Source organism: Pongo abelii, chromosome 12 (assembly GCF_028885655.2).
Source record: "Pongo abelii isolate AG06213 chromosome 12, NHGRI_mPonAbe1-v2.0_pri, whole genome shotgun sequence".
Classification (NCBI taxonomy): Eukaryota; Metazoa; Chordata; class Mammalia; order Primates; family Hominidae; genus Pongo; species Pongo abelii.
Window position 1 is genome coordinate 32,368,264 of NC_071997.2, and position 27,304 is coordinate 32,395,567.

Genomic DNA, 27,304 nt, shown 5'->3' on the forward strand with positions numbered 1-27,304 from the left:
GCATATAGGACATCATTACATGGATTTTGTAATGATCTCTTTCTTGGCTCACTAATACCTTTGTTTTTAGTTTGCCCCCATATTTCTTATTTTAAAGTATGTTTTAACCATCTATATTATAAGCTCCTTTGCAAGTATTCAACATTTACATTTTCTGAATGTGTGCTGAGTGCCTCTCTGGGAAGGATGAGGAGGAAGGTGTGATGACAGCCATGTATATAGCCCAGGAAGGCACACTCCTTGCTAACCCTGATGGGGTTTAGAGCCAATTGTGAAAATGCGCAGGGAAGAGAGAAGCACTTCAGAGACCTCAGATAGGGCTGGCCTGGGGAAAACTCTGAAGTTGCTGAGCTCTTTTCTCCATTGCCCTTTTCCTATACTTATACACCACTTCCCAAGTCACCTGAACTCCCTGGGGCTCAGTTTCTGCAACTGAAAAATAGGAGGATGGAGAAGATGAACTCAAACGGCTTTCTTAGCTGCAGTGGCTCATGATGATTCAGGGTGGTACACTCATAATGAGGTTAGGAAACTGCCAGAAGACCTGGATTCTCACACCAGCACCACCACTGATCTCTCTTATTTCCTCCTCTGTACAGTGACAGTAATGCATACTTCTCCTGCCATACAAGGCAGTGTGAATAAAACAAATGTAGCCAAAACTTGTTGAATGTCTGCCACACAATCATGGTGAAAATGACTGTGAATTGTAAGGAAAAATCAATTGTTTTTAATTGAATCAAGTTTGCGTAGCATACAATAAAACGTTGATCCTAAGTGCTCAGTTTGATGATTTCTGACTGTTGAGCATACCAGTGTGATTATCACCCCAGATATATTTCCATCACCCAAGAAAGTTCCATTGTGCTACCAGGCAAACACTGTTTTGATTTCTAACTCCATGGATTAGTTTTGTCGTATCTTTATATTCATATCAGTAAAGTCATATGGCATTGGGTCTAGCTACTTCTACTCAACAATACTTTTAAGATTCATTCATGTTCTGCATGATTCAGTAGTTCGTTCCTTTGTATTTCTTGTTGATGAACATATGAGTTGTTTCCTGTTTATTGCTATTATGAATATGGCTCCTATGAACATACTTGTGGACTTATGTTTTTATTTCTTTTTGGTTGACACTTAAGAGTGGTCATATGGTAGGTGCATCTTTAACTTTCAGAGAAACTTATAAATTGTTTTGCAAACTAGTTGTACTACTTTATATTCCCACCAGTAGCGTATGAGAGCTCTGTTGCTTCATTGCCTCACCAATAATTGGTGTTGTCAAGTTTCTTTATATTTTAATAATTTTCACGGGTGTTAGATGAAGATTACCATGGTCTTAACTTGAAGTTCCCCGACTAATGATGATGAGCCCTTTCCATGTTTTCATTGGCCATTTGTATATCTTTTTTAGTGAAGGCAAAATATTTTGCCTTACTTAAATTGTATTCCTTTTTATATTGTTGATGTGTAGGAATTATTTATGTATTGTGGATACAAGTTCTTTGACAGATAGATGTAAAGTGAGAATATTTCCAGGGTTATCTGTTCATTTTAAAGTGATGTCATTGTTTAGTAGACATTTTTAATTTTGGTGATATCCAGTTAATCAATGTGTCCCAAATGGCTATTGTGTTTTGTGTCCTAGCTAAGAATTTTTTTTTTTTTTTTTTGCCTGTCTGACGGCATGATTTTTTTTTTTTTTTTTTTTTTTGCCTGTTCAAGGGTCTTCTCTGTATTTTTATGAAATATTTATGGTTCTAGCTTTTATGTTTAGGTCCATGGTCTATTGTGAATTAATACTTGTATATAGAACAAGGCAAGGATGAAGTTCTTTTTTCTGCTGCTGCTTCTTCTGTAGAGGTACCCAGCTGTTCCAGCAACGTTTGTGAAAGACTGTTTTTTCCCCACTGAATTGACATGGTGCTTTGTTAAAAAAAATCAATTGACTAGATACGTGTAGATCTATTAGTCTACTTTCTATTTTGTATGTTTGTATGTTTCTGTGGATATCACATTGCCATAATTAATATTGCCTTATTATAAATTCTCAAGTTAGTATAAGTCTCTCAACTTTGTTCATCTTTGTCAAGATTGTCCAGACAGGCCGGGGTGGGGTGTGGCTCACCCCTGTAATTTCAACACTTTGGGAGGCCGAGATGGGCGGATCACCTGAGGTCGAGAGTTTAAAACCAGCCTGACCAACATGGAGAAACCCCGTCTCTACTAAAAATACAAAAGTAACCATACGTGGTAGTGCATGCCTGTAATCTCAGCTATTCGGGAGGCTGAGGCAGGAGAATCACTTGAACCTGGGAGGCGGAGGTTGCAGTGAGCTGAGGTCGCGTCATTGCACTCACTCCAGCCTGGGCAATAAGAGCAAAACTCCGTCTCTGTCCGAACAATCCTAGATTATTTGCATTTTCATATGAATTTTAGAAAGAGCTTCTTAATTTCTTTGAAAATTTTTCCTGGGATTTGGATTGGATGGCATTAAATATATAGATTCTGTAATATACAGAGTCTAAAAATATACGGTGTGGAGAATAGATGTCTTAAGTCTTCCAATCCATAAACGTGGTATATCCCTTTATTACTTAGATGTAGGAATTATTTATGTATTGTGGATGCAAGTTCTTTGCCAGATAGATGTAAAGTGAGAATATTTCCAGGGTTTCATCTCTGTTATTTGTTTCATCTCTGTTTCATCTCTGTTAGCAATATTTTGTAGTTTTCACAGAAGATATCTCATATATTATCCAATGAATTTATACTTTGGTATTTTGATTTTTAAATGCTATGGTAAATGGCATTTTTAACAAAGTTCATCTTTTCAAGTTTTCATCTCTAATATATAGAATTACTATTGATTTTTATATTCCATGATCTTGATAAACTTAATATTTCCAGTAGTTTTTTTTTTTTTTTTTAGATTTCAAAGGTTGGTCTACATATAATTATGCTCTCTGTTAAAACCAGTAGTTTTAATTCTTTCTTCTCAATCTTTATGCTTTCTAATTTTATTTTTGTTTCTTCACTTGTTGCAAAGCAGTTGTCCCAGGTGGGAGCCAAAATCTTTATCTCATTACTAATCGTAGGAAAAAGCAAAATGTTTCACTATTATGAGGTCACCTGTAGGTTTCTTACAGATGTTCTTTATCAGATTAAGAAAGGTCATTTCTACTTTCAGTTTTCTGATCGTTATTAATTCAGAAAGAGTGTTGAATTTTGTCAGATGCTTTTATTTGCATTTATTGAGATAATTACATATTTTTATTTATTATGTGGTGAATTATCTTGATTGGGTAAAAAGAATTAAAAACAGTCTTATTAAACATTTTGCTTGTCGGCTATGGGTTTCCCTTTCCCTTTCGTTTAATAACAGTTCTGCCACAAAATAAAAATCTAGAAACACACATTCCCCTTTGGCCTCCTTAAGAAAAATTAAAACTTCAACAATTGCACCCCTCTCTGTTACTTGCCCATAGTGAACCCCCATCCTTCTGGGAAAGCAAAAAGCCTGGGGCGCACTTGTGTACTTGAGACGCGGAACCCCTCTCATCTTTGGCTTCCCCCGGGGACGCCTCTTCCTCCCTCAGCCCTCCCCTCCTCTTCCTCTGAAGAGCCGGGCGGCCGCTGCGGCCAGCGGTCCTCCCTCCTGGCATCCTATGCTGTGAACCGCGGCCTGCAGGGTGCTTGCGAGCGGCCAGGGCGCGCCCCCTTCCGGCCCTGCAGGTCACCCGGCTACAGCCCGGGTTTTCCCGGGACCCGCGCCGCGCGGCTGGGGAGGAAGCGCCAGACGCCTGGGGCCCACGCCGTCCGCGGGAAAAGGGCAAGACGCTGGGTTTTCCAGCTGCGACCTTTGGACCCCGCGATCCAGTAGCTCCGGTAACTCCACGCGGGGCGCCTGGGTAGAGGAGCCGGTCCTGGAGCACGACTACGAGGAGCACCCGGACCGGAGGGCCCCCAGACCGGGACCCCCAAGTCAGGGAGGATTCTACGCCCGGGAGCGCCCCAGACTGACAGCGCCCCAGACCGCTACACTCCCGGACCTGGAGCTTCGCCCGACCGCGGGCAGTGCCCACCTGCAGCCTCTACTGGCCGGGGTTAGCAGCCAGGAGCTGCCAGACGCCTGACATTCTTCTTTCTTTCTGTTCCTACTCTTTTTCTTTCTTCTTTTTTTTTTTTTTTGTTTGTTTTTGTAGCCCTCTCTGGGTGCCTTATCTCTTTAATCACACCTCTATTTCACTTTCCACGGTAGTCAGGAGGCGGGGATCGCTGCTTCTCACCTACTTTCTGAACTTGGCCTCCGCAGTCGCGCGACCTGGCGTGAAGGAGGAGCTGCCGCCCCCGCCCCAGCCTCGGGGACGCCTCTCTGAAGGTAAGGGTGGGCTCAGCTGCCACCCGCATCCCCTCCCCACCCCCCAGAGGAAGGGAAGACCACCATCCGGGGAGATAAATTAAGAGAGAGAGAGATAGTGTGTGTGTGAATACGTGTGAATAATTGACGAGACAGCATCCTGTCTTTCTTTGAAAGTGTAGTTTTAGAAATTAAGACATCCCCAATTATTTTCTGGAGAGGTGAGAAGGACTGAAATAAATAACAATAGCTGTCATTTTTTAAGTGCTTACTGTGTGCCTGACACGGTAGAAAATTTTTAGATATCTTATTTTCACTTAATCCTCCTAAGGGCCACATGAAGTAGGAACTATTATTATGCTTTAATAAAACGGAGGAAGAATTCCGTCATTTATCCAAGAGTATCCAGCTACAAAGTAGTAAATCCCAGACCCACACCTACTATTTTTCTGATTCCAGAGTCTTTGTCTTTTTTCTGCCTAGCCTTGGGAAGTTAAAATGCCCAGCAGGTTGCATCGCAGTTATCAGACAAATTAATGAGGTGTCAATTGCAGCCAGATACAGAGATCCAAGATTATTGTATTCATTTCACTGACTTCCCTTGCTTCATTCTCAAGACCCTTTGCAAATACTGATTTTGTGTCATACACAGTGCTGCTATTGGGAGCATGCCTCTCAACCTCAGGGCCTTGGATGGGCTAAGAGGGGTAAATTTGGGGAACTGGGTTTGTGCAGGTTCTGGGGACAGCGTGTTCCCTCTCCCTGCACAAATACACATCCAAAGGCTGAGAACTAAGGCTAAGGTCTAGGAACGCTGATTGAAAAGGCAGGGTCTATAATCCCAGCACTTTGGGAGGCTGAGGTGGGCGGATCTTGAGGTCAGGAGATAGAGACCATCCTGGCTAACATGGTGAAACCCTGTATCTACTAAAAATACAGAAAATTAGCCAGGCATGGTGGCATGCATCTGTAATCCCAGCTACTCGGGAGGCTGAGGCAGGAGAATCGCTTGAACCTGGGAGGCAGAGGTTGCAGTGAGCGGAGATTGTGCCACTGTACTCTAGCCTGGGCGACAGAGCGAGACTCCATCTCAAAAAAAAAAAAAAAAAAAAGAAAGAAAAGACAGGGTCCCTGCCTTCAGGGACCTCACCAGAGAGTGGGAGCTAGTCCAGGAATGATGGAAACACCTGCGGAGTGATGGAGACGGGCTTGGACATGGGCATATGCCATTTGGGGCTGTTGCAGTTGGAGAGCTTCCTTGAGAAGGCAAATATTGAGCCAAGTTGAAAGGACTCTAGGGACCTGGCATCTGGGAGAAGTGGGGAGGGTGGCCCAGGTAGCACAGGCATAGGCAGATTTGGGGGGAAGCATAAGGCTAACAACAGACACTTGTGTGACAAGGACTATGAGGTGGCATTGATTTTCTTGGCCTTACAGATGAGAAGCCAAATTCCACACAAATTCTTTTGTTTGTTAGAGTTTAAACGTGTGTGTATGTTATGCCCCAAGATCATTTTCTCCTCTTTGCATTTGGTTGTTTTATCATCTCACAGGCTGAGTAAAACGACTATGCATGGAACACTGTAGAAGAAAAATTATATTTAAAAAAAACTGGTGTTATGATTTTCATCCAGGCATTTTGTCTCAGGAGTTGCTCGATTGCATGTGTTGCTAATGAGTGATTTATATTGAGACATCTACATTTATTCATGAATGTCCTTGTGAATAGCTGTAATCTGAGGCTGGCCATTTCATTTCCTCGAATCTCAGGTTCCTCATTAGAAAGAGCTTTGAAATGGCTCTTTCCCTGTACAGTGCGTGTTTTTGTGAATTACTTTTAGAGAAAGGTCAGTTTCTCAGGGTGGGGCCCATAAACAAGGGCAACTGGGAAGAGCCAGGGGTTCAGGTGACTGTTTGGACCCTGTGGAAGGGCTTTTTACTGTGCTGCCTTGGGAGACAGAGTGGTCAACTTGGATCTGACCTTAAGCCTAGGTCACCAAATTTTTGAAGGAAATTTTTTTTTCATTTAGAGAAAACTTCATGCCTTTGGGTGATTTAGGTAAGTTTGTGACTATTCGTTATGTGTGTGTACACACACGTACGTACATATGTACAAGCACAAATATTTAATATGTCTTAGACACATCAAATATATGCATTTAAGATGTATTAAATGTATTTTCCTAAGAATACAAATAAGTGCCCTACATCGGCGGCTCTCTACCTGACTGTACATTAGAGTCACCTGCGGAGTTCTGAGGACTCAGGATGCCCAGTCTGTCCTCCAGACCGCTGGGTGGAGCCCGGGCATCATTATTTTTTTCCAAACTTGGGTGAGAACTGGTGGCCTAGACTTCACATTAGTTGCTAAAACATACTTTCCAAGATATCATGCTTTAAAAAGCATTTCAAAAGTAGATTATGCAGATGTGCCAATGGATCAGATGATCACCTAGATTCAAAATTATGTATATTTTATGGATTTAATTCATTCAATAATTCAGCAAATAACAAAGAAACAAGCAGACATAAAGTGAAAATATGGCAGTGATAAGTGCTATGAATAGAAAAACTAAACGTGGGAGGGTAGAGGAACATTGGTGTGTGTGAGCATGTGTGTGTGTGTATGTGTGTGCATGTGTGTGTTTGCATTTGGGCAAGCATGCTGTGCTAGACTTTCAGTAGAGTGCTCAGGGAGGACCTGTACATTATAAGCTAGTGTCAGCAAACCGTAGGGGAAATACAGGATTATTTAATTAACAATAGAGAAGTAATTAGTAGGTATTTGAGGAAAGTAAGTTTAGTTACTCCCTATCTTCATGTCAGTCAAGAAAATTAATTGTTGGTGGATGAAAAAAGTTAAATATAAAAACAAAACAAAACAATACTGAGCCATAAAAATGAAGAAACTACGTAAGCATCTATTTGACTACCAACAGGAAAGGATATTCTGCACTTAAAAGTAATGAAAATATCTCAAAGCAAAAGAATGATCGGTTTGACTACATCAATATAAAATTTGTCATATATTAGCATAACAAAAGAGAGAAGGTAAACAACAAGTTAGACAAACATCTGAGAACTGGACAAAAGATATAAAGAGATGGTTCATAAACATGAAAATAAAATGGCTGATAATAAGTGATTAATATTTGCCTCATTTATACCCAAAGAAATGCAAATTCAGAAAACAATGAGATAACATTTTTCCATTTTGGCTGTCTAATTACATTTGAAAAGTAAAGCTGCTCAGTGTGCTTCTGGGTGTGGTCGATAGCTGCTGTCTTGTGTTATTGAGTGAGAGAATATGAATATTGCAACATTTCTGGAATGCAGTTTGGCAGCGTGCGTCTGTCAGGTTTCAATGTAGTCTTCAACTCAATCACTGTACTGCCATCGAGTAGCATCCAGGAAATAATAAGAACTGTAGACAAATAATAATAGCTAACATTTAAATGGTATCACCATTCACCAGACACTTGCAATAGTAACTCATTTAACTTTCACATCAGCTCCAGGAGATGGTATTATTTTCCCCTTCTACAGATAAGAAAATTGAGGCACAGAACAGGTAAGTCAGTTGCCCATAGTCGGTTAGCTGGTAGACGGTAGAATGGAGATTCAAATCCACCCAGGCTGCCACCTGAGCCCGTACTGCAAAAAAAACTGAGCTATCCTGTCTTACCTGTGAAGACGGTCATGTGATTATCTCATAATACATCTGGTAAATGATAATATATCCACATGAAGTAATATTAGGTGGCAATTAGAATGGTTTTAACAAAGAGTTTTGTGACACAGGAAAAATGCTCATTATGTAATATTAAGTGGAAATGCAGGATATGCAATCATTCAAACATCTTTTTTTTTTTGAGAAGGAGTCCTTGCTCTGTCGCCCAGGCTGGAGTGCAGTGATGAGATCTCGGCTCACTGCAAGCTCCGCCTCCCGGATTCACATCATTCTCTTGCCTCAGCCTCCTGAGTAGCTGGGACTACAGGCGCCTGCCAACATGCCTGGCTAATTTTTTGTATTTTTAGTAGAGACGGGGTTTCACCGTGTTAGCCAGGATGGTCTCAGTCTCCTGACCTTGTGATCCGCCCATCTCGGCCTCCCAAAGTGCTGGGATTACAGGCATGAGCCACTGCGCCCGGCCAAACATCTTAATTATGTGACAACATTTATAAAAAGTACAAGAAAACATGCTAAAATGTTATACATGTTGAGATTATTTTCTTCTTTCAGTCTTCATTTTGTAAATCTCCTACATTGAGTGTAAATTGCTTTAGAAATCAGAAAAACTTTAAAAAGAAAGAAACTTAAGAGTTATGGAAAAGCAAAAATATTGATATTAAACATAACAATTAAAAACCATTAAAATTCTTACTTGTGAGACATTTAACATTTATATTCTTCTATGCTTATTAATACTTGCTAGAGTGTCTGTTACATTTATCAGAATAACTCTTTTTCTGGAAATGAATTCATTATTTAATATAACCTTAATCCCTTAAATTCACACATAAAACTTTGTACATTAAAAATTTTACATACACACATCCAAATTTGCAGAATGGTGTGCACATACCAGCTAATTTTGTATACTGAGATCTTAATATATTTCATATTGAAACTCAGAGTTAACTTGTCAGTTTGCTGAACCATCTCCTAATAACTTTGTCTCTTGGTAGATGTTGAATATTTTTTTAAAAGTGGTGCTTTTTATAAGGTTATGTCAGTCTTAATCAGAGTGACATAAAGGAAATAACATTTTTTATTCTATCCAAGCTAAAAGAATAGGCAGAGTTAATAATAAAATGTGTGTGGAGGTAGCGGGGGAGGTTTCAAACCATAGAACTGGTCTAATTTGATTATGCTTAGTTGGTACTTTCCATTCATACTTGTTTCTTTGGCTTTTACATTATTGATTATTATCTCTTGGAAATTCCACCAAATATTTGGTGATTTTTCCATAAGGATGGATGTGAATTGTTTGGCAGCTTAGCCATTAAACTTTATCCTGGATTCAGGCATTGACAACCCTATTTTTAGGATGGAAGATGAGTAGTTGTTGGTGAGAAGGGAATTATTCTGAGCTGAGAAGCTGCCATGCACTCAGGAAGTTTCCATAGATGGTTTAAGTCTCCAAGCCTTAGATGGTTTAATCACTCAATAATTCCAGAGGCAGGCCTTTTTATCATCTCCGTTTTGGTAATAACCAAACAGGCTCTAAGACTTGCTCAAGTTTTGCACAGCTTGTCAGGACTCAAACTGGAGTGGCAGCCCAGGTTTGTGTGTTTCTGAAACCAGACTCTGCCATCAGGCTGTGCTCCCTGCACTCAGGATGGTAAACAAGGGATATGGTGTTGTTTATGCAGTATGTAGACTGTGGTCTCCACTGTGGGGGATCCTTCCTCCACTGGGCTCTTAAAGTTGTCATCAGAAGTCCGAATGCTAGGCTGTAGTAGGATCAAAGTTCAATGCAGATCTTAGTTCCACTGGGTCACAGTCAATGTAAAGGAGGGGTCTGGAGTGTAGGAGACTGTCACTTCATCTCTCCATTTCCCTAAAGTAAACTCATATGGGCAGCCACAGACACACGCAAACACATGCACACACCTATGCCTCAGTGACATATGTTAGTGAGTGCTGGCCATGTGCTAGGCGTCGTGCTGGATTTTAGTGATACAGTGAAGAGCAAAATAGACTTAGTGCCTAGAATTATGAAACCTACGTTCTGAAGGAGGAAGATGGATTTTTAAAAATTCAACCCTAGATGAAGATCTCATTACAATTCAGGAACAATTTGATGTGAAAACACACACACACTCTCTTACATGGGCAGAACTGCCATACATAACTCAGCATGTCACAGATTGTTTATTCATAGAATGGTAATATTTGTAGCAGTACTATTGTTCTCAACTTTGACCTTGGAAGCAGCGTTTAGTAGACCAGGCCTGAAATTCATCAGACTCTGTTGTATCAGAAAAATAAATTATCAGAGATTTCTTCCAGAAGAAAAACTTCATTGCTTTGAAATTTTATTAATTTTATATGGCTGAAAGTTCTGAGAATTGGTTACTATATTAAGGATTATAAAAATCTTCTAGGTTGGTTTTTTAAAAATCTGTGTGCCAGAACATTTTTAAACCTTCATAAGATAGGCACACTTTTGTGAAGGCTTTGGCTGAATCTGTTTTATTCTGTTTTTCAGAGAAGCCATTTGAAGCAGAATCAAAAGCATGAATTGTAGAGAATTACCTTTGACCCTTTGGGTGCTTATATTTGTAAGCACTGCAGGTAAGTGATTATACATATTCTCATACATATTTCATTAGTAATCGAGGAAGAATGTCAAAGTTTTTTTTTTATGTGGTGGCTACTGAAGATGCTGAATTTATTCAGAAAAGAAAAGATTCTGCAGTCTGAGTTCATGTAGTGAGAGCAGAGTGGAAAACTTGCATCTTGAAATAAATTGCATTTGTCTGAGGTGAAAATTTATTTCATGTTATTTGAAACTGAGGAGGTGGCAGCCATCTTTATTATTGGGTTTTAGGAAGTTTGAAACACACTTTCTCCTTCCTGAGAGGGAGGCAAAGATTCATCTCATTATTTAGGTAATAATGAGAAAAGTAAATGACAAATGTATTAGACAGCTTAAAAAAATTAAAGTGAGATGGAATATACAAAAAAGAGACTGGCTAGACCAAGGAGCTCAAGTAGACTTCATAGTAGATGTCAAATACCAATTTTAATTTATTAGCAGTGATTGCCTAGAGTTGTTTTTTTTCTTTTTAATTGAGAAGGATTCTCAGATTCCATTGTTTAGCGTTCCATGATTGAATAGCAAGGCATTCCTTAGGCTTTGGGGGAGAAAGTGGGAGCACAAATATTAATTTGCCTTGATCTATTATCTAGGAGAGGGAAACACATGGGCTTATCTCCCTACTTTGATAATTACTGCTGAAGAGAGAGCTGAATTAAGCTTTTGGTACTTTCAAATAACACAGGTCCAATCTCAGGGTATATTTACTTACGTGAATCCATTTATTATTGAGATCCCTGCAATACAACCCTACCCAGATGGTAAAGGAATGAGGTAGATCTTCGTTTTTTTATATGTAATGATCTGTCAGAAACAAGTGAGTGGAAAAACAAGGTGCAGGAAAATGTGTCATGAATTCCATGTCCTGCGGACATACACTAATAGCCTTACTCCTCATTATAATGAGAGCATGTTTCAGGCACAGAAACAGCCATGCAGCCAGTTGTGCCAAGTTGCCAAGCTCCCAGCTGCCTGCCCTGGAGAGCACTTTTCATGAATATTTCACTCTAGGGAGACATGACAATGTTCTACATGTAGGATTCACTGAACCTGGTTGAGTTTAAGTGACAAAATGCTATGATTGTCCAAACTCAATACAGTTTCAAACACAGACTTTATTCCAAAGGGCAATGGTTGTTGGCACTGCTGGGTTCTTATACTGTGTTTATGGAACAATAGGAGTGCCTGTTTTGGCACTTGGAACTCCACAAACCTTGAATTCCACTTATTTATCCCATCAAGGACCATTTCCAACAAACATTACGGTAATCAACAAAGCCTCTAATGGTAAACCATGATTAGATATCCAAAGCTTCTAGCTGCCTGAGGAGGGGGGTGGTGTGGACTTTCAACTATCAACCTCCTACCACTGGAGAGTGTGTAACTCACATTAAGTTTCTTCAAATGATAATACTTCCAGAGAGCACATGTCCATCCAAACACAGTCATATGTGTTTATAGAAGCTTTTTAAGACAAGCGAAAACCTGAAAACCTAGAAATAAGCCAATATCCAATAGACATTTGTTTAATAAACCAAATCCCCAACATGCATCCTTCTATAAAATGGATAAATTGCCAAATGGTAACACGATTAGATACTACATTACAGTGAGAAAAGAACACATCACTGCTACAGCATGGATGCATTTATAACATAATCATGGACAAATAACCCAGACATAAAGGAGCACATATTGTATGGCCTATGCACTTTATTATATTAACTCTAAAACAGGAAAATAAGTGAACTGTTAATGACTCACCAGGGTTTTGCATGTCAATTGAAGCTGACACCCACATATACACATGTATCACACCTTCTATGTTGAAGTATTAGTATAAAATAGAGATTGTATTGCAACCAGAAAACATGAAGTTGGTGCTCCTTAACTCTTGTGTTTTGTGGTAGATTCGACATCCATGTTTTCAAAGAATGTGTATTAGTCCATTCTCATGCTGCTAATAAAGGCATACTTGAGACTGGGTAATCTATAAAGGAAAGAGACTTTATTGATTCACAGTTCTGTATGGCTGGGGAGGCCTCAGGAAACTTACAATCATAGTGGAAGGGGAAGAAAACATATCCTTCTTCACATGGTGGCATCAAGGAGAAGGCTGAGCAAAAAGGGGAAAAGCCCCTTATAAAAACATCAGATCTTATGAGAACTCACTATCAGGAGCACAGCATGAGGGTAATCTCCCCCATGATTAAATTACCTTCCACCGAGTCCCTCCTATGACACATGGGGCTTATGGGAAATACAATTCAAGATGATTTGGGTTGGGATAGAGCCAAATCATATCATTCCACCCCTGGCCTCTCCCAAATCTCATGATCTCACATTTCGAAACACAATCATGCCCTTCTAACAGTCCCCCAAAGTCTTCACTCATTCCAGCATTAACTCTAAAATCCAAGTCCAAAGTCTCATCTGAGACAAGGCAAGTCCCTTCCTATGAGTCAGTAAATTCAAGAGCAATTTAGTTACTTCCTAGATACAATGGAAGTACAGGCATTGAGTAAATACACCCCTTCCAAATGGGAGAAATTGACTAAAACAAAGGGGCTACTGGCCCCATGCAAGTTCTACATTTAATAGGGCAGTCATTAAACCTTAAAGTTCCAAAATAGTCTCCTTCAACTCCATGTCTCATATCCAGGTCACGCTGCTGCAAGAGGTAGGATCCCATGGCCTTGGGCAGCTATGCTCCTGTGGCTTTGCAGGTTACATCTCCCCTTCTGGCTTCTTTCACGGGCTGGTGTTGTTTCTGGGCTTTTTCAAGTGCATGGTGCAAGCTGTCAGTGAATCTATCATCCTGGGGCCTGGAGAATGGTGGCTCTCTTCTCTTAACTCCACTAGCTGTACCCCAATGGGAACTCTGTATGGGAGCCCCAACACCACATTTCCCTTCCACACTACCCTAGCAAAGGTTCTCCATGAGGGTTCCACCCCTGCAGCAAACTTTTGCCTGGACATCCAGCGTTTCCATACATCCTCTGAAACCTAGGTGTAGTTTCCCCAAACTTCAATTCTTGACTTCTGTGCACCTGCAGGCTCAACACCATGTGGAAGCTGCCAAGGTTTGGGGCTTGCACCCTCTGAAGTCACAGCCCCACCTGGTATCTTGGCCTGTTTTAGCAATGGCTGGAGGGGTAGGATGAAGGGCACTAAGTCCCTAGGCTGCACACAGAAGGGGGCCCTGGGCCCATCCCAGGAAATCATTTTTTCCTGTTAGGCCTCTGGGCCTGTGATGGGAGGGTCTGCCATGAAGATCTCTGACATACCCTAGAGGCATTTTTCCCATTGTCTTGGCAATTAACATTTGGGTCCTCATTTCTTATGCAAATTTCTGCAACCAGCTTTAATTCTGTGCCTCCCATCCCTGCGAACATGGATTTTTCTCTCCTACCACATCCTCAAGCTGTGAATTTTCCAAATGCTTATGCTCTGTCACCTCTTGAATGATTTGCTCTTTAGAAATTTCTTCTTCCAGATAATCATCTCTCAAGTTCAAAGTTCCATAGATCTCTAGGACAAGGGCAAGATGCAAATAATCTCTTTGCTAAAACATAACAAGAGTCACTTTTGCTCCAGCTCCCCAAAAGTTTCTCATCTCCATCTGAGACCTCCTCAGCCTGGACTTTATTGTCCATAACATTATCAGCATTTTGGTCAAAGCCATTTAACAAGTCTTTAGGAAGTTCCAAACTTTTCCATATTTTCTTATCTTCTTCTGAGCCCTCCAAACTGTTCCAACCTCTGCCTGTATGCAGTTCCAAAGTCACTCCCACATTTTGGGTATCTTTACAGTAGCACACCACTCCTGGTACCAATTTACTGTATTAGTCCATTCTCACACTGCTAATAACGGCATACCTGAGACCAGGTAATTTATAAAGGAGAAAGATTTAATGGACTCAGTTCTTCAGGGCTGGGGAGGCCTCAGGAAACTTACAAAAGGGGGAAAAGCCCCTTATAAAACCATCAGATCTCATGAGAACTCACTCACTATCATGAGAACAGCATGAGGGTGACTGCCCCCATGATTAAATTCAAGATGAGGTTTGGTTGAGGACACAGCCAAACCATATCAGAATACTTCTATCACATCACTTCCTCTTTATGTTGTGGTTAACAATTTTGAGTTAAAACCAGACTGCTGTTTTGAGAAACAAACCCTGACTATAGAGAGGGCATTCTGTCCATGTCCTGAGGGAAATGTTTCATTCAATTTAAATACTCTCATCCTCAAAATGTGGTAAAAATGCACCTGAGAGTCACTGGAGGGTAGATTATGAGAAAGACCCATTAATGCTGAACTTGAAGTACCACAAGTGCAAAAAGAGGGAAAGGAGCACCTATCCTGTGTAGATGAGGGTCAGATATATTTCCAAAGCCAGAGAATCTGGGTCAATTGAGAAAGAGAGAAAGTGACAGATATGCAAATTTGGATTGATATTATATTAATGAATTCTTGATTATCCACATGGTGATCTACAGTAATAATAAATGTACACACACCGTAAGTTACATAGGCACACCTTTAATCATCCCCACACTTGCTAGGGAATGTTAGATAGGCAGGGTGAATGCAAGATGAGTGAGATTTCTGATGGTGCAGAGGAAGAACGCCAAGGTTGCTAGGTTTCTTGTTTTCTTTTCTACTGAGACTCCTCAGCAGGGTATGTTTTGAGGTAGGTATGGCAGCACTGTGACTTCTGTGGCTTTCCTTATGAAGAAGTTGTAATGTGTAATATTTCTTCTAAGAGATGACACAATTATCAGTCTTCTAGCTATGGTTGGTTAAGTTCTGATACCTTCCTGTTGGGGAGAAACTGTCAGAAGTTGTGTTTTCATCTATGTTCTGAAAGTGCCTTATCCTTTCTAGTGTTGGAAAGATTGATGCAAAAATAAAGAACCCACAGGAAAGTGACACCAAGATTTCTCAGGACTTTCTTACTAACGTTGCTTCTTCACCTAATGCATTAGGAGACCAAAAAAAGTTACATTTGTCATTTTGGTTTTTGTTTTTATTCATTTTACTTTACTAATCTTTTGAAGAATCTTGTACTTCACGTCCCTACATTACTGTGGTTGAAGGGGAACCTTTCTATCTGAAACATTGCTCGTGTTCACTTGCACATGAGATTGAAACAACTACCAAAAGCTGGTACAAAAGCAGTGGATCACAGGAACGTGTGGAGCTGAACCCAAGGAGTTCCTCGAGAATTGCTTTGCATGATTGTGTTTTGGAGTTTTGGCCAGTTGAGTTGAATGACACAGGATCTTACTTTTTCCAAATGGAGTGAGTAAACCTTTCTTTTTAAAATATATTTCACAGCCCTCTTGTCCTTTGTTCAGCAACTCAAATATGCAGTAATCTGAAAGGTCAGATAATCAGCACATCTTTTTCTTTCCTACTCTTCCTACGACATGAAATACATTCTTTTTTATGGAATAAAATAAGTTTATCTCTCTCTGCTTATTTTCTTAGTGACCTTAATGAAAGGAGATTACCTTGATAGGATTTTCTTTTAGGGGATCCTTACCAATGATAAGTGATGACTGCATGAAAGTCAGTTTTAAAATTCAGCTGCTCCTGTTGTCTACATGCCCCCAGTCAAATGAAATCAGCAGCTCAGACTTCACGATAATATTAATGTGTTGTGAATGGGGCAGTGTCAGCTTCCTGGGTGGCATCCTTGGTGGGGAGCAGGGATGGGGTTGATGCAGACACACACTAGTCCAGTCTGCAGGGGCTCACTGGGAGCCAGGTGGCAGTGCTAGTGGAGGAAGTGTGTGGCTGGCAGCCAATTGCAACCCACAGCTGGGGGCAGTGAGAGAGGGCAACACGGAAGGGCTTTGCATTTTACTCATGAGGTGGCCCTAGATTGTGCCAGGATACTCATAATTGGGTTGCATAACTTCCATGAAAAGAGCGCAGCCAACTGAAAGCATCACCCACACTTACCGAACATGTTTCTTTTTAGATGTACCTACCTACATATGTAGGTATTTTTATAGAGACTTGAGACTGACCTGTAGGAAATAGCTCAGGGCCAGCTGAAGGTGATGGTGTGTAGATTTCATATGTAGCAGATTTCTTTTAGAAGCACTTCTAGAGTGAGTCCTGATCATTATCAACCATGCTGTTGAGAGCAGAGTGAGCTATCACTGTGAAGCCTTGGTAGCACTTCCGTGGTTTTGCACCAAATTAGGTCATTTTTGTTTGTTTTTATATATAGGAACTCTCAGGCATCAGAAAAAAATTAAATAACTCTTTTGATAAAAACCAATACATCTTTAGGTGACCTTTTAAGAGTGATAATTACAGAAATGGGTCACAACTGGGATTTTTCATAACAAGCTAAGGAAGAATGAATACTCACAAATGGGGTAAAGGAAAAAGAACAACAAACACAGCCCCCCCACCACAAACTTCTGACTCCTGATTGAATGAAGGCACAATTTAAAGGAATAAAGTATTCTGGACAGGGCTGAGAGAGCACGTTGAGAGGAACAGCCAGGCATCTATGATCATCACTTGGAGATAACAGAAGCAAATGGCATTGGCCATCTTTCTGATATGGGTAGTAGAGAATACAGCCTGGCTTAGGTAGTGACAATGGAAGCAAGAGATTGAGGCAGGATTTTAGAGAGGTGTGGAGAGACAGGGTAGCAGACAGGAGACGCTAAGAAAAACGAGGTGTCCCGGAGTGGATATTGGAGACTGATCACTATGAGAGTAAAGTGATGAGGAGAGAAGCAGCTTTGACAATGGCTTTGAAAATAAATGGGATTCTACATGGAAGCAGGTTGTTTTAGACACCCGGGAGCATAGAAGATACAGTCATATTCAAATATAGCATAATTAGTAAGCAGTATTTACTGCAGATGTGTGTGTATACGCATACGTGTTCTAACTTAGGTGTGTAACCCTTTGTAGTTTGATGTGGGATCTATCAGTGAACAGACTTTACACCTGAAAATTTCCCATTAGAACAGTAATTCTTTAATTTTTAGGAGTACATTGCTAATAATCAAATGCCACTGAGGACTGATAATTTAATCCTGCAGTGAAAATCACTTTATCCCACCAAATTTTAAGAAAGAAATCAACTAAGAAGGAAGGGGATACAAAAGGGATAGTTTTCAATGATAGAGATGAAGAAATGAAGGTAGAGGGAAATGTACACACAGAAATCTAATAAAACAATCCTAGGCTGACAGGCAGCAAGTTCAGCTTGGTGAGCAGCCTCAGAAGTGGGGGCTGGTGTTTATCCCCTGGTGTGTGTGGACACAAATGAGTGGTTTTCATAACCAGGATGGGCTGGGCCTGCAGCAGGAAAGTGTGGTCACAGCTTTGGGTCAGTTGGCCTCAGTGTTAACCCCAGCCTTGGAGCTCCTGGATGGCAGGTGCAGTGTGTTGTTGATTGTTTCAGTGTTCCCAGCACAGTGTCCTGCACGTGGAGTGTCATCAGTTCTCTAGCATTTGTTGAGTGTTGGGAATTGAGGGTTACAGAGGTAGAGAACAATGTAGTCTGAAAAAATGGGGATATTCATGTACCCTATACCTTTTAAGCAACAAGTCATAGAGATCCAGAAATCTCTATCTCTCCAATTCATTGAGGCTAAAGTTGGGGAGACTTTACAAAAATACACTTGAGAAGAAGGTGCTGCCAATGGGATCCTGAATCCATTTCAAGGGCCAGGTAGCTCTACCATATCCCATGGCCATGGACCCACTGCCTATAACTGTGACAACAGCCTGCCACATTCTCTAGTCATGGCCAATCTTTTATAAATTCATGCCCAAGGTGAAGGGGCCAGATTCACTGGATTGTGAAAGTGTAGAATTGTGTGGAGCACTTCTGGCCTCTGGGGCCAAATAGATGTGCATTTGCATCCTGGCCCCATCTTTTAGCAAGTGTGTGGCCTGAGTGAGTTGTTTAACCAGTCTGAGATTTAGCATTCTCATCTGAGCCTAAGGAAAATAGTCATCTCCCTTGCATGTACATAGTCTAATACCTGGAATTCAGTAAGTGTTAGTCTTTTCTTCCTTCTATCCTATTGTAGACCTAAAGGGGAACTGGAAGAGCCTAAGGTGGGCATAAATGTGTCAGGCATAGAGGATAACTTAAAAACACGTGTCTGCTGTATTTAGCAAATACATCACAGGTGCAGTGGAAGCAAACATCAAATTTGAAACATTTTCTCTTTAAAAACTTCATTTAAAAAATACCGTATTGTTTTCCAATTCTAGATCACCGTTTTTTTTTGTTTGTTTGTTTTGTTTTGTTTTGAGATGGAATTTCGCTCTTGTTACCCAGGCTGGAGTGCAATGGCGCGATCTCTACTCACTGCAACCTCTGCCTCCTGCCTCAGCTTCCCGAATAGCTGGGATTACCACACCCAGCTAATTTTTGTAGTTTTAGTAGAGATGGAGTTTCACTACATTGGCCAGGCTGGTCTCAAACTCCTGACCTCGGGTGATCCACCTGCCTTGGCCTCCCAAAGTGCTGGGATTACAGGTGTGAGCCACTGCACCTGGCCTAGTGATAGTCCCGATCACTAATTTCTGATCAGGAGTAACAACAACTATAAAATCTATTCACACTCACTTTTGATCAGTAAGGCATTTAAAGAGCTAATTCAATTACACTGAGGGCAGCAACTCCAGACTTTGATTTATTCAACAGTAAAAGAAGGGGATTGGAACAAATTGCCTTGAGAAACAAAACCTAATGCATATACACACACATTTAGAAAACAATATCAGGAGTTTATAGACCTTTTGAAACCAAAGCCACCCTCGCATCCTGGGCCAAGACTCTCTGAACTTATCCATCAGTGAAGATCACTGACATTGCAAAGATTTGCTTTTCTGACATCCATAATATATTGTCTGCAGTAGGATATGTGCATGTGTGTGTGTGTGCGTGTGTGTGTCTCCGTGTGTAGACTGCTCAGGTTTTCATTTATTACCCCCTGCTCCCATGACAGTTTTTAAAGTTCTTGCTCCTCTGAATCAAGAGGAGGCAGAGCAGGGTTTGCACATCAATGAATCAATCTCTTTAATAAAAATAAAGGAAAAATATTGTAACTGGTTACTAAAGGGAAGATGGGTGATATTTGCAAAGTTTCTGTAGCATTATAAAATACCTTTACACTTTTATTCCATAGAAATTATACTCAGAAATGGAAATTAAATGTCATCAGAAGAAATAAACACAGCTGTTTCACTGAAAGACAAGTAACTAGCAAAATTGTGAAAGTTAAAAAATTTTTGCAGATAACCTGTGAAAACAGTTACTATCAAACACTGGTTAACAGCACATCATTGTATAAGGTAATGCTTTTATAATATTTTAACTTTAAGACTTGATGGAAAAGATAAAATTCCCAAATGAGGGGCTGAGTGCTACCATTTTGGTCTCATAACAAATAAGCTGCCTGATCCCACATGGCTCACTTGCCTTGTTTGAGCCAAGTATCCTCACTGGCTTGCTGTCAAGAGCTGATACATAGTATTAAAATATGTTCCACAGTAGTTTCCCTGGATTTGGTGTTCGATAAATGATCACAGCTTCTTCTCCCACACTCTTCCTTCATTTTCCTTCTCTTTCGATAAGTTAGTTTTTAGGAATGCTAGTTTAAGGATTTCCATTTTCTCCTGTCACATGTACTTAACATGTAAAATTCAATTGTATATGTTTTTCTGAATATATTAGTTCATTTTATAAAATTGGAAATGGTAATGCTTTTATAATATTTTAACTTTAAAACTGAAAAATGAAGAAAGCAAAAATCACTCATAAATCCATCAGAGACTTTTTTCTTCTGTGAAGTATCTGCTTTTTAAAAGCGGTATGTTTTTTTTTGTGTGTTTTTTCCTCTAATAATTATGTTGTGACTATCCCTTCAAATCTTTAAATGATCTTCTAAACATGGGCTTTCAGTTTTTATGTGCCTGGTTTCATCTAACTAACCCCCTTGTTTCATCTAACTAATCCCATTGTTATTGGACATTTGTGAATTGCCTATTTTTCACTATTATTTAAAGGCTAAAATGAATACCACTTCCACAGATCCTTGGGTGTTTATCTAATTTGTCCTTCAACCAAATCCCTAAATGTAGAATTACTGGATCAAAGGCTGTGAGCATGTTTTTATGTCTTTTTCTTCACACTATCAAACTCGTCTCCAGGGAGCTCTGCCAATTTTACCCCACACTTGAAAAAAGAATCTCAATTTTTTGTCACCTCCACAACACTGGGAAATAATGCTCCTAGAATGCTTAAAATTTGATATGAAAAATTTCTAAAACTCCTAGTGGTTTTTTCACTTTTCTTAGTAATAAATTAAACTTTTGTATATATTTATCGCATTACTGCAATCAGGCAATTTTGTGGGTTGCCTGTTTATTTTTTTCTGTTTTCTTCAGTTGGCATACCTTTTACCTGTAGAATTTTAAAAGCTCTTATACACCATAGAATACTATGCAGCCATAAAAAAGGATGAGTTCATGTCCTTTGTAGGGACATGGATGAAGCTGGAAACCATCATTCTCAGAAAACTAACCAGAAATAGAAAAACAAACACTGCATGTTCTCACTCATAAGTGGGAGGTGAACAATGAGAACACATGGACACAGGGAGGGGAACATCACACACTGGGGCCTGTTATGGGGGGTGGGGGGGTAGGGGATGGATAGCGTTAGGAGAAATACCTAATTTCTGAGATTGATGGGTTCAGCAAACCACCATGGCACGTGTATACTTACGTAACAAACCTGCACATTCTGCACATGTAACCCAGAACTTAAAAGTATAATAAAAAAAAAGCTCTTTTAGACCACCCTATAGGAATTATGTATACACATACATAGTGTGTGTGAGTATAGAGTGTGTATGCGTAAAAAACATACACACTCCCATCCACACACACAAACACACACCACAAATTGTGTAGTTCAGGGGTCCCCAATGCCTGGGCCAGTCTCCCTCACTCACATTACCACCTCCTGTGAGGTTAGCTGTGGCATTAGACTCTCACAGGAGCGAGAACCCTATTGTGAACTGTGCATACAAGGAATCTATGTTGCGTGCTCCTTACGAGAATCTAATGCCTGATAATCTGTCACTGTCTCCCATCACCCCCAGATAGGACCACCTAGTTGCAGGAAAACAAGCTCAGGGCTCCACTGATTCTACATTATGGTGAGTTGTACAATTATTTCATTATATATTATAGCGTAATAATAATAGAAATAAAGTGCACAAGAAATGTAATGCACTTGAATCATCCCAAAACCAACCATCCCCCCTCAACCCCTACCCACCCTGGTCCATGGAAAAATTGTCATTCATGAAATCAGTCTCTGTGTCAAAACGGTTGGGGACAGCTGATGTAGTTTATATGGAATAACAAATCTGAATAATGTGACTCTGTCATGGAAATTTTAAAGACCTATAAGAGAGAGTGGTCTGAACAGAACTTGGGAAAGCTGAAGCGAGTGATGATAATATCCTTGAAACTTTTGTTTGTGCCTTATGCTTGAACACTGTTTACTTGTGATTTCCAAAGACAGCTCTTATTTGAAATGTTTTCTAATCATTTGAGTCAGTCCTGAGTTGACTTCACTCTATTTCCCATCAATGTACAAATGTGTTACAGTACATGTAAATTAGTGAGGCTTGGTGTGCTAAGTTTTAAGAAATTCCGTTTGGGTGTGGTGGCTCACGCCTGTAATCTTAGCACTTTGGGAGGCCGAGGCAGGCGGATCACAAGGTCAGGAGATCGAGACCATCCTGGCTAATACGGTGAAACCCCATCTCTACTAAAAATACAAAAAATTAGCCAGCCGCGGTGGCATGCGCCTGTAGTCCCAGCTACTTGGGAGGCTGAAGCAGGAGAATCATCTGAACCTAGGAGGCGGAGGTTGCAGTGAGCCGAGATCGGGCCACTGCACTCCAGCCTGGGGGACAGAGCGAGACTCTGTCTCAAAAAAAAAAAAAAAACCAGAAATTCCAAAATGCAGATATTTAAATTAAGAGCATTGGTGCACCAAGGATATTTAGCTAAACAATTGACTACAGGGCTAAGTATTCTAAGCCTGTTGACTGATCATGACTTCACCCGAGAACAAGCAGGCTAAATCAGTAGACAATTGATTGGAAAGGAAAATGAAGAGTCTCTGATCTTTTCTATAGCTTGAAAAAATTAGTTTGGCTTTACAAAATTTTGACTTATACATAAATAATTTACTGATGTGAGGTACACATGTGGGTGCTTCACGGGCACATTCTATGCACAATGGGTCTAGCCCCAGTGGCTGCCAGCTCTGAGGGAGAAGTCTGAGGGCAGTAGGTTCTCCTTGCTTGGTGTTTTCAGAAACAGTGTCCAATGGTCAAGGATGGCCATTCAGCCCCCAGCCTTCCCATGTGGTCCCTGCATGGCTCTTGGACCTACCTCTGGGTGTCAGATGTGCTGGATTGAAGAAAGTGGCTTTATTACAATTAGTATTAATTCCTGTGACATGTATGGAAATGTGTGTGTGAGAGAGAGACGTTTGAGTGTACCTATCGATTTGAATATTGCTGATGCATTCCTAATCAGCTCGCTGGCTTCTGATGGAGGGTGTCAGAGGTGTGAGTGGTCTGCTAGCTACTCATTCTCTGAGTAATTCTCCACCATCCCACTATCCACCCCTGGGATGCATAGTCCAGAATACACAAAATTGGACCGAACGTGTATGAAATACAGTTGTGACTCAAGCAAGGATTTTTGAAGTAGTGTTCTCTCTCTCTCTCTGTCTCTCTCTCCCTGTTTCTCTCTCTCTGCCTGTGTGTAAAAGACAGAGATGAAAGAATATTGATGAAAGCAGCTACAGTGCTCATATTGCCCCATGCTCTACTTCCCAGCATATATTAATAATGATAATCATGCCAACAGCAATGGGACCGCATTTAATTGTTTCAGTAAAAGTAACTGGGACATATATCCAGGAATTGCTACTTTTCATTCTTTTTTCCTTTTTCTCTAAAGATCTTTAACTCAAAAATTTGGATCACTGTAATATCAATTCGGCTTTTACTTAAAGTATTTTAACTTGCTTTATTAAAAACAGAACTGTAAAAAGCTACTACTGGAGAACAATAAAAACCCAACGATAAAGAAGAACGCCGAGTTTGAAGATCAGGGGTATTACTCTTGCGTGCATTTCCTTCATCATAATGGAAAACTATTTAACATCACCAAAACCTTCAATATAACAATAGTGGAAGGTAAGGGAAATCTTAGAATTGGGAAGAAACAGATGTATTTTAGTAAAATGGAATTTTTTCATTCTTCAAAACTGTGTAGGGATTGAGAGTCCACTTAGTTGGGGATGTGACCACACCACTGGTTCAAATATAAGAGTAAAAATCTTCATTTTTGTGCTCCTCTACTTGGCTAAATAAACCTTTCTTTTTGGCAGGAAATGAAAATCTGTATGAATAAACCTCACATGAGTCAGCTCTCTCTTATATATGAAATTTGCATAAATTGTAGAATCTTTTGTTGTTGAATTTACATTTTCACTTCACAAATATTTAGTGAAGATATCTATACTCAATAAACTGTACTTAGCACAGGGAGGCAGGGAAGCAAGGAGATATAAGATGAAGTGAGCATTGTACTATTCTCAAGGGATTTGATTATAATCAGGAGAGGCAATAAGCTACATAAAGGTGTATGAAACAGCATCATCTGTGAGGCTGCAAGAGTGCAGGGGGAGGTTGGAGGAAGGACAGATGCAGGAGGCTCCATTTGACCTGGGTCTTGGAGGGGGAGCCTCATGAAGCAGTGACCTGCTGGGGAAAGGGATCTCCACTGGGAGAGTGTAAGGAACACTGATGTGCTGGTGGGAGGGGAGGGATGCTGGACCCAGGCTGTGTGTGCTGGAAGAACAGAATCTTGGGACGTTAAAGGTATTTAATTAAACCTCACCCAGTGAAGATATTCATCATAAGACACAGCCAATGATTGATCATCCAGTCCCTTCTTGGGAACTATCAAGGAAATGACCAAATCACACAGCAGTATCCAGATTTTAATATCTGATTGTTGAAGTCTTTTTTTTCCATTGAGTCCAAATATCTCTTCTCGTAGCTTCCAACCACTGATCTTGATTTGCCTTCAAGAATTTCACAGATTAAATCTGGCTCCTTCTTAAAATGACAGCTCCTTTCGTGATTTGAAGACAGGTGGCTTATCCAGTCTGGATTTTTTCCCCATCATCCTGAGAAACTGGAAACTGTAACACTTGTGTGGGTGGCTTGCTCAACAAAATCTATGTGCTCACATTTGCTACAGCCTTTGCTTTAGCAACATCTTTCCTCTTCACTACAACCATATAGCTATATACACCCACGTATTGCCACAGAAACAAATTACCCCAAGTTTAGGGTCTTTGGTAAAATCAAGGTTTTGGCAGAATTGCTTTACTTCTGGAGGCTGTAGGGGAAAATGTGTTTCTTTTATTTATTTATTTATTTATTTTTTTTTTGAGATGGAGTCTTGCTCTGTTGCCCAGGCTGGAGTGCAGTGGCGCAGTCTCGGGGTTCACTGTAAGCTCTGCCTCCTGGGTTCATGCCATTCTCCTGCCTCAGCCTCCTGAGTAGCTGGGACTACAGGCACCCACCACCATGCCTGGCTAATTTTTGTATTTTTTTAGTAGAGATGGGGTTTCACCGTGTTAGCCAGGATAGTCTCAATCTCCTAATCTCGTGATCCACCCGCCTCGGTCTCCCAAAGTGCTGGGATTCCAGGCGTCAACCACTGCGCCAGGCTGGAAAATGTGTTTCTTTGCCTTTGCTTTCTCCAGCTTCTAGAGACCACCTGCATTTCTTGGCTTGTGCCACTTCATTTCAGAGCCAAACATATTCGCTTCCCTCACCTCATCTCCTTTTTGACTCTGACCTTTCTGTCTCCCTCTGATGAGGACCTTGAGACAACATTGTGCCCACCTAGATAATCCAGGGTGATCCCCCTATCTCAAGATCCTTAATTTAATCACATCTAGAGGTTCCTTTTGCCATGTAACATATCGTATTCACAGGAACTCAAGAGTAGGATGTGGGAAACTTCATGGTCTGTTATTCTGCCTGCCACAGCCCAGAACCTGGGAAACCCATAACTGAATTTTTAAACTCAAAAACTTAAATTCTATGTATAATCATCTACCCTAAACTCTCCAACTTTACTTTCCTACATCTATTTTTAATCTCATATAAATCTCTGTTACTTTGATACTTTCAGAACCTACACCCTCTTTCTCACCATCTTTGCTTTCTGCCCACCAGCAGCTCTTTCCTTCCTTCTTTGATGAAGCTGTAGGAATATCCATTATTAAAAGGGTACTTGCTATGGGTCAGGGATAGTGCCAAGTACTGGAGTTGAATCATGTCATATAATCCTCACAACAGCTCTATGAGACTGTGGCCTTGGGTGAGTTAATTTCCTTACTTCCTCTCTGCCTCAGATTCCTCATCATGAAATGGGACAGTAATGGTTCATCCCTCATAGGGTTGGCTGACGATGACTGAGTGAGTGTGTGTACAGCTCTAGGATGCCTCTAGGGACAGTAAGAGTTCTGCTGTAATGACCATCTCCCACTACTGGGTTCCCAAACCTCACCTGCAGCACAAGCTATTCTTCTCCCATAATTGTCCATCTTATTTTTCGTGTCTTCTTGGAGAATGTCAACTGAGTCTCTCAGGATTCCACTCAAATGTCGCTCCTCCTCCATGCCCCCATGGCTTCCTGTTTGTATTTCTGATTGCTGTCAGAATTGCAATACATGTGTGTCTCTGTCAATAACTTGAAAAGTTTCTGGAAAGGTTTGCACTGAGTTCTGTTCCTCATCTTTGCATCTTGAATACCTACGACTGGCACTTGGCACATAAAGGTGCTCATTACATGCCTGTTGTGTGCATCACTGAGACAGAGACAACTCCTTCGATGCCACATACAACAAGAAGTCTAGACACTTCACCATCCTGGCTATTTTTCTTTGGATTTGGCAAAGTTTGCCACGAGTCTACAGAAATTAGAGCTTGGAGTTGGGGAGGACAGCCAGGAGGTGTTCTGACCCGTGTTGAGGACAGAGAGGTTCTGAGCTCCCACCTTCTCCTTGCTGTGTCTTTATTACAGTCCCCTTGCCTTCACAGATGGAGATCTCTCAGTTGCTACATAGTGACTGCTGTAGTGGTGGAAAGGTGTGATACCTCTCCTCCTCATCCTAAGGGTCATGGCAGTGTTCCCATAACAAAAGACAGATTACCAAGGGGCAAGCAAGTTTTATGTGACATGGGAGCCTTCAGAAATGAAGACCCTGGGGCCGGGTGTGGTGGCTCACGCCGGTAATCCTAGCACTTTGGGAGGCCGAGGTGGGTGGATCACCTGAGGCCAGGAGTTCGAGACAGGCCTGGCCAACATGGCAAAACCCCATCTCTACTAAAAACAGAAAAATTAGCTGGGCTTGGTGGTGGGCACCTGTAATCCCAGCTACTTGGGAGGCTGAGGCAGGGAGAATTGCTTGAACCCAGGAGGTGGAGGTTGCAGTGA

The 27,304-nt window shown here is 40.8% G+C and overlaps 1 protein-coding gene across 4 annotated transcripts in view; it reads left to right on the plus strand.

Annotated features, from left to right (window-relative positions):
* The first annotated feature begins 3,760 nt into the window (after window positions 1-3,760).
* IL18R1 (interleukin 18 receptor 1) overlaps window positions 3,761-27,304 on the plus strand; it is a 44,217-nt gene continuing 20,673 nt past the window's right edge. For 2 of the 4 annotated variants that reach the window (XM_009236703.4, XM_054547828.2), the window contains exons 1-5: window positions 3,761-4,384; window positions 10,579-10,664; window positions 15,754-15,997; window positions 19,876-20,041; window positions 23,823-23,979. In XM_009236703.4, coding sequence (XP_009234978.1) covers window positions 10,607-10,664; window positions 15,754-15,997; window positions 19,876-20,041; window positions 23,823-23,979 — 625 coding nt within the window. In that variant the 5' untranslated portion in view covers window positions 3,761-4,384; window positions 10,579-10,606. Of the gene's footprint in view, window positions 4,385-10,522; window positions 10,665-15,753; window positions 15,998-19,875; window positions 20,042-21,855; window positions 21,913-23,822; window positions 23,980-27,304 lie in introns of those variants that run through there. The other 2 variants (XM_054547827.2, XM_054547829.2) reach the window with 2 other exon arrangements.